The sequence below is a fragment of the Hibiscus syriacus genome, unplaced genomic scaffold, assembly GCF_006381635.1.
Source record: "Hibiscus syriacus cultivar Baekdansim isolate YM2019G1 unplaced genomic scaffold, ASM638163v2 tig00110059_pilon, whole genome shotgun sequence".
Taxonomy (NCBI): domain Eukaryota; kingdom Viridiplantae; phylum Streptophyta; class Magnoliopsida; order Malvales; family Malvaceae; genus Hibiscus; species Hibiscus syriacus.
In genome coordinates, this window is record NW_024062582.1 from 1654131 (window position 1) to 1664722 (window position 10592).

At 35.7% G+C, this 10592-nt stretch overlaps 1 protein-coding gene across 3 annotated transcripts; it reads right to left on the reverse strand.

Moving 5' to 3' along the window:
• Positions 1–509: 509 nt before the first annotated feature.
• LOC120214415 (paired amphipathic helix protein Sin3-like 2) lies at positions 510–9773 on the reverse strand. 3 transcript variants are annotated; one of them, XM_039212316.1, is made up of 24 exons: positions 9589–9773; positions 9414–9489; positions 8675–8887; positions 8402–8582; positions 8220–8318; positions 7915–8088; positions 7546–7831; positions 7154–7290; positions 7003–7078; positions 6884–6913; positions 6541–6725; positions 6295–6449; positions 5549–5676; positions 5204–5458; positions 4189–4803; positions 3962–4065; positions 2613–3236; positions 2423–2523; positions 2202–2340; positions 1972–2124; positions 1681–1844; positions 1090–1198; positions 828–984; positions 510–741 (listed from the first exon to the last, which is right to left on the reverse strand). In XM_039212316.1, the coding sequence occupies exons 2-23, from the start codon at positions 9485–9487 to the stop codon at positions 859–861; spliced, it is 4128 nt and encodes a 1375-aa protein (XP_039068247.1). In that variant the 5' UTR covers positions 9488–9489; positions 9589–9773; the 3' UTR covers positions 510–741; positions 828–858. The 3 variants fall into 3 exon arrangements, with proteins under 3 accessions (XP_039068247.1, XP_039068248.1, XP_039068249.1); XM_039212317.1 differs by having other exon boundaries at positions 3962–4053; positions 9589–9768; XM_039212318.1 differs by lacking the exon at positions 8220–8318 and having other exon boundaries at positions 9589–9772.
• Between the last annotated feature and the right edge of the window lie 819 nt (positions 9774–10592).

The following is a 10592-nucleotide window of genomic DNA, read 5'->3' on the forward strand; positions in this document are numbered from 1 at the left end:
GAATATTTAATAATATTTATTATACATTTATAGAAAATATAAATATATTTCCAACTATTTATTATTTTAATTTTATTACTTTTATGAATACAAAATATAGATTCAAATATGATCTTCAAAATAATTAATAAAGATTATGGATTTGTATATTAAACCCAAGTAAAGAAAATATGAAATAGAGAATATATTTACATCTAAATATATTTAAACCTTAATCTTACAAAAAGAAGCATTAAACTTCCACAAATTCAAATGTTTAACATGATATAAATATTTTATGAATTCAAAAATCGATAAATAATTTTTTAATTCAGACTAACATGGTATTATTCTGATAATTTATGAAATTGAACTTTTTAGTGTGAGATTCAAATGATTCAAAAAATACAGATCTTCATAAATAACTGCAAAAGGTTGAATTGAATTATAAAGAAGCTAATGGATTTCAACATTTCTCTGCAAGTGTTGATTAGATAGGGAGCTTCATTGTTGAAACTGGAAAAACTGTAGGACCAAAAGAAACATGTTTAATAAGTATCCTTTCTTTTCCTGTTATTTTTACAGTTCGCCATGCAAATTGCAATCCTATTCACAGGATAACTGGTCAGATCCCTGCTCATGTCATCCTACAAATATGCTTACATTTCCTCTTTTCTTCCATCCCAGCATTCCATTATTAACGTACACAAGACATGTCTCTGTTTCAAAACCTTTACGAGAGTCTGGTCGCACCGATGGTTCCTGCAAGAAAATTCGTGATGAAGGCTGAGCCATCTTTGCAAATTCAAAGGGTCGTGACAATATAAAGTTCGTGATGTTGTACTCACCTTTCGAGCCGGTCTAAGAAAGAACGCACAGTTATTTCGAAGAAGATAAAAATCTATGGAACCGTTGTATTCTAGCCTGATTATTGCATGAAGATCGGTGTCGTGATGAAGTTCTTCTACGATAGAAGAAATCTTCGGTGTCCAACACATATGAAATCTGCCAACGAATTTCACGGATCGTTATGTGGGGTGCAGTTCCGTAGTCAGATGAAAGAACTAAAGATAAAAAGGTTAAACTCGATATTACTAAAAAGCACAATACCTTGTATGAGTTGCAGGCTATCTTGTTCTCTAAACCATTAAACAGTTCAACACCTTCCATGGCCAAGCAAGTAGCAGCAAATTCATCTAAATTTGCATACTTTTTGTTTCTGCAAATATCAATAAAGAAACTTCATTTTTCTTCAAGTTCTTGTGTCCAACACCTATATCTAAACAAGGATATGGGGGTATGATCTTCTAAGTAGATCCCTCTATTACATGGGAAGACTAATATACCCGACACTTACATCCAAGTTTGAGTACCATAAATTGCCCTGACGCTTCATTTTTTTCTTTAAGCACCCAAAACCAGAAAACGATATGGGGATATGATCCTCTTAAGGATCCTCTGATTGCAAGGAAAGCTTTGGGGGGGTGTGAATTCAACATACTAATGTCGGAAAAATACTCGTATCCAACACTAACACTGAGCACTAGCTATTTAACATACTGCAACTCTTCTCTTTGCTACAATTGTCTACAGAACAACATATCAGATGCTGGCATCAAAATGCTACATTGTATTTTTAACACCAGATAAACATTAATTGCAAAACTACAACGGTTTAATACTAACGTTATCTATTATTACCTCTTTAGTATAATGCCATGTGGCTCCTTTTTGCCGGGATAGACAGACAGAAAGTCGTCGTGCAAAACAGCCGAAAAATTAGGTTCCATGGAAACAGAAAATGCTTCGGGCTTTTCAATGACATTGTCCATCAACTGAATAGATAAACGAGATGGCGGAGATGACTGCAAAAATATGGAACCAAAGTAAAAAGAACTTTGTGTTAACATACCTAGGGCATTCATGTTCCTAATCAGTTCATATCTTATTCTGAGGAAAAAATAGCGAAATACAGGGACATGTAAAACTCACATATTTCAATCGATAAATATTCTCCTCATGAAGAAGGACGCGTGCATTCTCATAATACACTGAATCCATTGCTTTCCAGTGTTTTCGGGACTTTTCATAGTCAAACAATTGAAGAAGCTTATTATCCATCCCATCCGCTGCAACAGCTTGAAGCTGTAATGAAAACTAAATTTCAAAACAGTGGAACAAAAACAAGGATGAAATAAAGGAAGATCATTGAAGAAGCTAACCTGCTTAACCAATTTAAATATCAACTTGTCCAATGTGAACAACACATATGACTGGTTTCCTATTATAGCTCGGCATTCATCCTCAAACTTTGAATTATCAGTTGATCCATCGAGCAGATTGTAAAGTGCACCCATAAAACTGTGTAGCAGAGATGAAATTTTCCGAATTAGAAGGCATTAGACCCTTCAAATTCAGCAATTAAATTGATATATGAATCAACCTGGCATATAAATCCAAAGAAATAGCATCTTTTGGATGTTTGCACCTTATTTCAGCAGCCGCTGTATTTGTTTTTGCTGACAGTATTCTTTCATATAGGATCTAAATGAAGACCAAGATCAGAGAATACATATTGGAAGGTAGCATGAAAATTGAAGAAATAACTAAAAAGCTTCTGAAACCTTACGTACTTGATGAAGTCTGAAAAGGACATAGAAATCGTCATTTGCATAAAAAACCCAAGAATTATTACTATCATCTTCGGGTAGAACTGCTCGTACGTGCTTTGAAAGAGGCTTCACTGTAAAGAGGAAATGTTCCGAAAATGACAAGGACGTGCCATCTCCTCCCACATGTGTATCAGCCGTCCCCTCGGCTTCACCTTCACTCTCAGCCTTACCATCAACTTCATCATGTTCGACCTCTTCCTCCTCTTCATTCTCTTCACGGAAGCATTCATCGCCAGCGGACTCACTGCCTGATGCATTGTCACCAGCCTCCGAGGCATTTTCACTATCCTCATCATCAGCATCCGCATCATTTTCTCCATCAGCATCCACGGAATGCAAGTCTTTCCCATTTCCAGACTGGTGCTGTCTGCTTTCAACACCACGCTTCGCCTTATACACAACCTTTGGACAGGTATCACCGTAAGCAACAAAATTATCCTCCTCGAATTCACCGTTAGGTGATAATTCACCATCTTCTTTTTCAACTCTGGAGAAACCAGCGGATTCTTCGTGACATCTACTGGCATTAGAGCCATCTGTAGGCATTCCATTTACTAATAAAGCATGTTTTGTTACACCAACACCCTGAATTACCAAGAAATTTTGCATATGTTTGTTATGACTGAAAACTAAAGAAAAAACCAAGCTAACCTAAGGAGAAAAAAGAAAAGAAATATCCAAACTTCAGTTGGTTTGGTCGATTAATCAAATTAACTGAAAATAAATGAGGCAATCTATCGTTGTTCTAATTCATATTTATTTAAATCTATAAAACTATCATTGGAGAAATAGAATAAATTTTATTATTACAAGATATTTTCATATATCAAAAAGAATAATATAAATATATTTTAAAAATATATAAATGCAATATATTCATATTAAGTTGGTTGGTTTGGTCGGTTCAATTATCAATTACACATAAACCGACAACCAACCAAATTAATACACTTAAACCAACACCGAACTGAGCTGAGTGGAATTAACCAAATTGTATGATCAACTCCGATTTAACAAAGTTTTGCACAGCACTGCTTAGGTGTAAGCATTGGATGTGAGTGTTTCCAAATGGAAATGTTCCTTCTTTTCCAACTATTTACATGTATTTGATGGGATCCTTGGAAGGTCATACCCCACATCCATGTCCGAACATGAATCGAACACAGGTGACAGACACATACTTCAAGCAAAGTGAAGAGTCGGAGCAACTTAAGCAAAGATGGTAATATTATATTTAACTAAACCATATAGTAATATCAGCTTCAGTGATGCCAAGTAGAATATAGTAATCAATATGAAGAAAACCATACCTCCGAAGAATGTACAAGATCAGCATTAGCTTCGGATTCATGAGCCTCACCAGCAACTCTGCTACTAGGTCTAGATGCAGCTATGCCTTTCCCTTGAAAGTCAACTTATCTCATTATAGCAACACAATCCCAAAAGGAATGACAAGAAGAAAAGTAATAGGAAAAACAAGATCAATGAACAACAAACAACACGAATGATTGTCATGAAACTTCATCGAAACACAAACCTGATGCCCCTTCAACATTGTTTCTGCTGTGATTATTTACTGTTTCCATTCCATTTGCATGCATGTGGATTCCAGGCTTTTTATCAGCTGTAAATTTGGTCTCTTTCTCTAGCCTTGAATCATCTCTTGAGTCGCGTTCTCTGGTTAAAGTTTCCCCATTTGTCAAATCATTCCTGCAAGAATTAGTTAGTTCAGATGAACTGTTCTTGTCTCCATCACTGGCAGCCTTTAGCTGGCCAGAATTTACAGTAGCATCAGCTCCAGGACTTCCATCACTTTCAGCTACATTCAAAGCAGTGCAGTTTACAGCAGGATTCTGTGCTTTACCGGCACCATCAGTACCCTCTCTGCCATTAAGTCTAGGAGGAACACCAAACATGGGCTCTAGTAAAGTGGTCCAGAGCCTCATAACTCGATTTAACTGTTCTTTCGTTGAACACATCTCTTCACATGAATATTCAATAAGCTTATATAAGTCCTCATGAATGTCGACATTCAAATATTCGTATTCAAGGTGTGAAGCAAGGGGTTGTCGGTGACCAGCAACGCTAGCCATAAGAACATCGTCTTCTTTCTGGTTCTTCTCTTTCAACTCCTTGATTTCAGCCAGTAAAGCTGCAATAAGAAATGAAAGATAAATCACACTAAATAAAGAAATAGAAATATAATTGACAGTTAACTTCACCATATATTAGAACTAGACATGTTCAAGGGCCAGGTCTGGTATATGGGAGGGAATAAAAAAAATAGTAGTAGGTTTGAAAATGGATTTGGTCCAAAAAAGCCCATTGTCTATACAGGCGGCCATCAGGCAGAGAAACTCAAACCTGTATACAGCCTGGCCTGGCTCAAATATGAATATGCTTGATATCTATATTTGGGGTGGGCCGGACCTGGGCATACATAGTTTCTTAATAAGCATCAAGACCTGGTCCAAACCCGGCCGGCCAATGAATTGGACTTATTAGAACATGTTAAGAATCATCCATCAATCTTTCAATCTGACTCCACTTACATTTTGCACTCAAGTTCTTTGAATCCTGCTGCTTGAAATAGAAGCTGCGATGATCAAGTGATTTGTAATGGTTTTTCGAATAAATTTCAGCCCAAACTTTGTTGAAGTCTGAACGGCACTTTGTCCACTCTTCTTGCTTCTGCTTCAGTCGAGTTAAAATTACGGGTAATGCAATTGCAGGATTTTTACGTAATGTTTCCATTACATCAAGACCATGGTCACCATATAGACGCTCGGTGCACCTCAAATTCAGAACTGCAGTAAGTGGTGTAGAGGACGCAAAAAGTTAAGACCAAAAATGTTCATATAGAAACATAATTTGAGAATCTAGTGATAAATACGTACCAGTAAAGTGTTCTTCTACACGAAATGGGCAATTCATATTGATTTTATTTTCATTAATGCTGTTCAGCAAGTCCTCGACACGCTTGGCCGTTGAGCTCACAGCTTCTAACAACATATCCAGTTCAAACCTATGACCATTAAACAAGAACTCTGTCATGTCTTCAAAGGAGAGAACATCTAGAATTTTGTTAAATTACACGGGGTATCCCTGTACTCACCGCTAAAGAACAAGTTAACCCCTCTGCTATAAAATGAGTAATTTAGCCCTTGGACATTAAATTTTTCGGCAACTAGGTAAAACTTTAAATGGAAGTAAATTTAAAACGTTATAAAAGGCTGACACGTTGCATTTTAAAGTAACGTAAAAAAGGAAAAACAAAATTCAGAATTTTTAAAACATGAAAATGACTAAATTGCTCACCTTTTCCTAAAATACGAGATGTCAACATTTTTTAAAATTCAACCTTACCATTATTTATAATTTACCCATTTGCTTCAAAATTGAAAGTACGATGACTAAACTGCTAACTTTTATTGTAGGACTAAGTTTCTCATAAACCAATAGGACAGGGTAGAATAACCCTAAAATTCCAAATGGCTTGCATTAACAGAATAAATAACCAATGCATGTCAATTTTTCTTCTGAAAACTCATTCTCATCTTCGCATATAAAAATATTATGGGAATCACTAGGATGATTGCATGTGTAGTACTGAGATAAATTAAGGAATACCCGGGAATTTTACCTATCATCCTCACATCTGAACAAGCTCTCTTCATACTGATTTCGGCGCATGTGCTTAAAAGAATAATCCTCACTTCCTGAAGTGACAGATACCCAATAATCATTCAGCACACTAGCGCCAAGCTCGGATCTCTGACTCGCTACAGGTATTGGGTACTGTGAGACGAATACCAAAGACTGTTATAATCAAAATGGAAAATTTTGCATGCAAAAAAAAAATACATAAATCACTTTTAGAAGTTTATACATCATCTGGAAGAAGCCGATAGCTTGGAGTACAATTTTGGCAGTTAGAAAGGTCAAGCTCCTGTATTGATTTTCCCATATACTCCTTATATCTCTCCTTTTCCTTAGCTCCTTCAATTTCTCGTTTTGGCTCTCTATCTTTTTCCTCCAATGGCCTGGACGTATGTCCGTCAAGAGTAAGTGATTCTGCAATCCAAGAAGTAAACCGTCATTTCAATTTAAAGATAAAAAATAATTTGCATCATTTAAGACTGAACTATTACATATATGGATATTGGTAAATGAGAAAACATCCGATGACAATAAAAAAATGCATAAGAAATGACAAAGAAAGGGAGCCTTACTTCTACTAATAACACCGGCAAGGAGCCCATCTGTGGAAGACATTTAAATTAGGGGAAAAAACAGACATAAAATTAAACAATCAAAATAAAACAACTTCAAATGATACTTAAGTCGTTACCTGTATTCTCACAACGCTCCAAGAACTTATTGAACTCATTCATAAGATCCGGGTACTTGCCAAGTAAATCAGTCACCTAGGAAACATACCAAAAAAAGCATTGAATGATTCCAAAAATCAAAGATAACACTATAAATGGTCTAAAACATACCAAGTTTTGCAAATCATTTCTTTTGATTATTCCATTGCTATAAATATTAAGGCACTTTAAGAATGCCTGGTAGTCGTCTGAGCTGCATAGTCTCTCCTTCACTTTCTCGCAGAATACAAAACCTCGGTTGCACATGCCTGACATTGGAATAGAAAAAACTGAAATCTTAAAAGGTTGATACATGAAGGAATAGACTATGTGTATTAACCCGGATCTCATTATACAAGGCTACTTTATCAGCAGTAGATTGCAAAAGGACAGCAAAATTGTCACCCTATACACAATAAAGTCCACTGTATAATTATGTTATGTTGAGATTTGAAAAAGTAAAGCAAAGGTGATACTTTGTACATTATGAAGAAATAAAAGTCTTCAAAGGTTGAGAGACTCACTTTTAAAAGTATCCCTCTCATCACAAGAAGCAAATCCTTCAACTTTCCTTCCATATCTCTTTTTGTCAGCAAAACGATGCGAGTTAAAATCCCTATTGTTTTCATGCTTAGGATCATCATGATCATGTATTCTCTGATCCCCATTGTCCTTTTCCATGCGTTTTCTCTGCTCTTTTTGTATCTCTTTTTGTATTTTCATCATTGATTTGTCGTCATCCAGTTCAGGGCGGTCAGCACTGAGATCCCTATCAGGGTGGGAAGTAATAATTCTATCCCTCCGACGTTGCTGGAAAAAAATCATTAATTCATATAGCAAAGATAACCAAATATAGAAAGCAAATAAATATTAAAAAAGGAGAGAGCATTTACCTTATCCATTTGTATATGCCGCAAGGAGGGTGTAGCAGAGCTTCGCTCATTATAGCGCTGAGTTAAGTTTCGATCATATGGAACTTGCTGTGTCATAGGAGCTGCTGAAGAATCTGGTAAAAATCTTGTGAACTCCTCAAGCAGATCAGGATGGTCTTCGAAAAGAGAAGCAACCTGAAAGCAAATGAAACAAAGAACATGTAAAACTTTCTAGGAAAAAAAGAAAAAAAAATCAAGTGATTGCAATTTAGTAGCTACCAAAGAAACAATGAACACAGTTAACAACCAGATCAAGATATATTTACCTCGGTATAGACCTCATTTAAGTCCTTGTGCTCCCTACGGTACATATTCAATATATCCAGAAATGATTTATAAACATGCTCATCATGTTGGAAACGTTTCTGCATAGTAAATGGATAAATTAGATGGCTAAACATGGATATTGATAGGCAAGAGATTATAGCACAATGCTTTCATATTTCACCTTTATTTTGTTTACAAAACTGATCGCTTCGTCAAATTCAACTGTCTTTCTCGGAGGAGTCTCGTCTTCGTCAAGGGTAATTCCATACCCCTTCGGCAGGAAGGTATTAAATCCATAAATCAAGTTGTTATGCCCTTTGAATAACTCTTTCACTCGGGCAATGACACCAACTGTGTCAGTCCTGCATAAGGCAAAAGATGCATCGAACATTAGTAGTTTAAAGCCACCCACAATCCGTTGGTCAACAAAATTTGAGTTTCAAAAATGGGGTACCTTTGAGCCTTGAAATCCTTCATGACTTCAAGGAACATGTCATACTTCTCTTTTTGATCCTGAAACATCTCCTTGACTTCCTTTAGATACGTTAAGGCATCGTTTGTAGTCAGTTTCTGTGGCATACTTCCTCCACCTCCTTCTCCTCCTCCTCCTTCAACACCTCCTCCACCAGGACCGCTACTTCCACCAGGCATTTGGTTTTGCCCATACCTTAATAGTTAAAAATAATAAAAGAAAATTCGGACCACAGCTACTCGAACAATAAGGACAAGGAAACTCCAAAAGTTTGAGCTAAACCTAATTTACTTTCAATGGACGATTACTCTTAAAAAGAACGTAAAAACCCCTTTACTTGGAAGTAAAGTTGCCAACAATTAAAAAACCAAGTGAAAATCTTAACCTTACTTAATGCAATGATCCAACAACCATGAAGAGCGATACGATTCAAGCAAACCATGAAAAATCAAAAACACAAACGAATCATTCGATTCAAAGCGGTAAACAAAACAATCTCACATGCAAATCCAACAGAATTCCCAGTCAAATCTGACCGAAAAAAGAAAAACCATCAAAGCTGACAACAATAACCAACCAGCAATCAAGAGAAAAAGAACAACTAGGTTAACAAAAAAAGCCGAACTTCCATACTAGACCAAAACCAAGCATAAAAACCCTAAAAGATAGAGCAAGCAGATAGATTATAAAAACAGAGAAACGAACAGAAGAAGCAACTTACGATTCAGCCCTAGAGGAACTAAACGGACGTTTAAATTGAGAACCAGAATATATATCATCTCTTGCTCGTTTCATCCCTGTAAACCCGAAAATAAAAAGTGAATTGTTTTGACATAGGGGTAATCTTTGAAGAAATAGAATAAACCCATTTCGAGAATTGGATTAAACAAACTTACTTTTCTGATCTTTCAGGAAGAAACTACAATGAAACTAAACCTGTTTAACCTTTTTTCTTCAGATCCTTCAAGTTTATTATTCTTTTTTATGTTTTTGGTTTGGTCGTGCTAGCGAGAGAGAGAGAGAGAATAACCAAAGAAAGGGAACTTCGGTACGTGAGGGAGAGTCAAAATCAAAACTAAAAGAACCAAAAAATCAAAAATTTAAGGATGTTTTTTTTAACCGAATGAGAACAGGGAAGAGAGATGACTTCGCTGGTTTTTCTATGTGGTTGTGGTTGCTCTTTGTTTTTATGGTGTCTTACTTCATGGGCTTTCTCCAGTTCCAAATTGAAGTGTAGGCCCAATGATATTTTATGGCTTCTCTGGTTGATTAAGCAGTATGATACGAGTATATGAACATTGATTGTTAAATAGTTAAATTTTAAACGTGTATTATTTTACGTTTGTTGTAGACTAATCAAAAGGGTTATAGATTTAAATTAATTTAGTTTTCTACTAAATTTTACGAGAGAAATATTCCATCATAAAACAAATAACTACTACACATGCATATATCACAAACAAAATAAATGTGGGAGAACAGATTGTGAATTTTTCTAGAGTTATAGGTTATTGTTCAACTCTTGATACGGAATTTTGAGGGGCTAAATCTTGCTTAAAGCATGGAGTTGTCAAAGGTTATTATTGAGACGGATAGCAAGGATGTTTTCTCCATTATTCAATGTAATACGTCGTTGGGGTTGTGGTTCTTTTATACTATCTCATTGTTTTCTCTATTATTTTATCCTTGGTGAGTAGACTATAAAGTTCAATTATGTTCATCGAGAGTGTAATCGTGTTGCCGATGGAATCAGCAAGTTTATCTATACTTTTATGTCATGTTTTTCTCTGTCTTTTTCATAGTTTGCGATTTTTTACTGTTGTTTTCATTTTATATCTTTTTTTCTCAGGGTTGGATTTGACATCGCTACGATTGATCAAGATGACGCTTATTTGTTATC

What these genes read in the sequence shown, in the direction of transcription:
- LOC120214415 (XM_039212316.1), bottom strand. Translation starts at nt 9,487, where the DNA reads ATGAAACGAGCAAGAGATGATATATATTCTGGTTCTCAATTTAAACGT. An exon ending in AGTTCCTCTAGGGCTGAATC is followed by an intron (nt 8,888 to 9,413) that starts GTAAGTTGCTTC and finishes TTAACTATTAAG; the next exon opens with GTATGGGCAAAACCAAATGC. An exon ending in CAATGTTGAAGGGGCATCAG is followed by an intron (nt 4,066 to 4,188) that starts GTTTGTGTTTCG and finishes TAATGAGATAAG; the next exon opens with TTGACTTTCAAGGGAAAGGC.